The following is a 2,500-nucleotide window of genomic DNA, read 5'->3' as shown; positions in this document are numbered from 1 at the left end:
ATATATACATATATATACATATATATACATATACATATATATACATATACATATATATATACATATATATATGTATACATACGTATACATATAAATATACATATATATATATACATATATTTATATATATATATATATACATATATATATACATATATTTATATATATATATATATATATATATATATATATGCATATACATATATGCAGGAAGGGACATATTTATAATGACCAGTATACGTCTTTAAAACCAATACAATTGCCACAGCAGCAAAATTATATCTTTGCATAAGTCATACACTAAACTCTTTTCATTCACACAAAGACCCATGCAAAAAGACTTTGCCTTGTTCAGCAGCACAATATACAATTACTTTTGGTCTGGCACCGGTTCAGTGCCACGCGGAATCGGAAGCCCAAGTGTCCGCGCCACTCTCCCCTTGGCAGTGCAGAAAAGATTTCACCTCTGAAACGCGGCCCTTAACCAGGCCGCCATTTATATTCAGGTCTCCACCCTCACACCCCTCCACCTGGTCCGTAAGCCCTCGTTAACACGGGGATAGTTTTGTAGCCTCTAGTGATAGCGACTTGTAAACTACCCCTATACTTGCCCAATGTCAACGAAAAGTTAGTAAACTTGCCCGATAAATTAATTTGCAGCTAACACTAGCGGCTACTAAACCAGCCCCGTGTCAACAAAGCTTTCAGACTAGCCCTTTTCTTTACCAATATGTTAATCCTTCCTTCCCTGTCATTTTACTTGTTGCTACAAGAAATTAGAGGGTCTTGTTTACTATTAAGCTGGTAGAGAGTGACCATGTTTTAATTTCCTTTAGTACTAAACTTCGATTTAGATTTTTCAATGTTGTTTGTATTCTGTTAACGTGCAAACTACATTCAATGTTATGTATTTCCTCTTACCCTTTCTTCCCAACTGTGATTTAGTAATGGAAGGAGGCTGAGAGAATTTGTTTTCAGTGTGTATATAACTGAAGTTATAAGTACTTCATTCCATTTTCATAAGGTCACAATCCCTATGAAATGTGCAGACAATATCAACCCTTAACACCTCTTGGCTAAAGCTCGTACATGAACAGAGAAGTCAACATCAGCATCTAAAGAATTTCAATCATCCCCACATATTTCTACTTTTTTGGCATTCATTTTTCTCTTTTTCCTTTTCCAGTAATGAGAAAGAAGACAGAAGAAGACGAGTAAGGCCCCTCCCCATCACCAGGACGGTAACAAGCAATGGGAGCCCTTTCCTCTACCAAAGGGATTACTGGAAGAGTTTTCCTAAGGGAGGGTTACTCCTTACAACCCTCCCTGGCTCCTTTCCGCCTGTCCGCAGAAGTAAAGGCAGCCCTCGCTTCCCCTGCCGGGGGTGATAAGCTGTCGTACTCCCCCACCTGTAGGGACGAAAGACTAGAAACCATTACCGTCCGGAGAAAGGGGTTTGAGGTAAGAAGGAGAACAGGGGAAAGGGGTTGTGGAAGAAGAACAAGGAGAAACAGGAGGAGGAGTAGGAGTTGGAAGAAGTGAATGAGTAAGAAGAAAATGAGTAAGAAGAAAATGAAAGAACAGGAGATAAAAAATAGATATTTACTTTTCCACTGCCTCCTTCAAGAGAGGGAAAAGTGGGTACTATCTTTTGCCAATGAACAAAAAAAAAAAAAAAAAAAAAAAGAATTAGCCTTGTATTTATTTAGAAGAGGTTAGACCATAAGTTGACCTTTCATTACCTAAAGGAAGGTAAACAAGCTTGCTTCCTTAAGACAAGGAGCTTGGATTAGCTTTCAACGTCGCAGGAGACGCCTCTCACGTCCTCGCGCCGCCTCTCATCCCTTCTCCATCACTGGCCGCGCGTGACATCAGAATTGGACATGATTTTGCGTTCTCTCTCTCTCTCTCTCTCTTTCTCTCTCTCTCTCTCTCTCTCTCTCTCTCTCTCTCTCTCTCTCTCTTTCTCTCTATACATATATACTGTATATATATATATATATATATATATATATATATATATATATATACATATATATATGTATATACATATATATATATGTATATACATATATATATATATATATATATACATATATATATATGTATATACATATATATATATGTATATACATATATATATATATATATATATATATATATATATAAAAGCGCGACGGTTCATGAATCTACTCCACATGAACAAGGAACTGTGTAACTTTGAAGAATTGTCGCGGCTTATTCTAACCTGCATGCTTGCCTGGAGACTAGTAGGAGATTCCCTGTAACCAACTGGGGCCAATAAGCAGCAGGAAAGGACTAATTAGTAGTTCTGAAGAGTCAGGATAGGCCCAGCAAACTATTGGTACTCATAGTTTTCTCAAGTAACGCAGAACCCAAACAGAATTGGACAACAAAACAGGAAAATACAAAAAGACAATAAAGATTGCAACAATAAATTTGTCAACATGCAGAGATAAAGAAGAGGAAGTAATGCAAA

The 2,500-nt window shown here is 36.8% G+C and overlaps 1 protein-coding gene across 1 annotated transcript in view; it reads left to right on the top strand.

The window, feature by feature from the left end:
* The first annotated feature begins 1,251 nt into the window (after positions 1 to 1,251).
* Positions 1,252 to 2,500, top strand: part of LOC143032207 (uncharacterized) — a 1,716-nt gene continuing 467 nt past the window's right edge. The window contains exon 1 of the mRNA XM_076196678.1: positions 1,252 to 1,461. Within this exon, the coding sequence (XP_076052793.1) occupies positions 1,252 to 1,461 (210 nt within the window). The remainder of the gene's footprint in view (positions 1,462 to 2,500) is intronic.

The sequence above is a fragment of the Oratosquilla oratoria genome, chromosome 13, assembly GCF_046742065.1.
Source record: "Oratosquilla oratoria isolate Oo_2021 chromosome 13, ASM4674206v1, whole genome shotgun sequence".
NCBI lineage: Eukaryota > Metazoa > Arthropoda > Malacostraca > Stomatopoda > Squillidae > Oratosquilla > Oratosquilla oratoria.
Note: the sequence above shows the minus strand (reverse complement) of the source record. Positions and strands in the feature narration are given on the sequence as shown.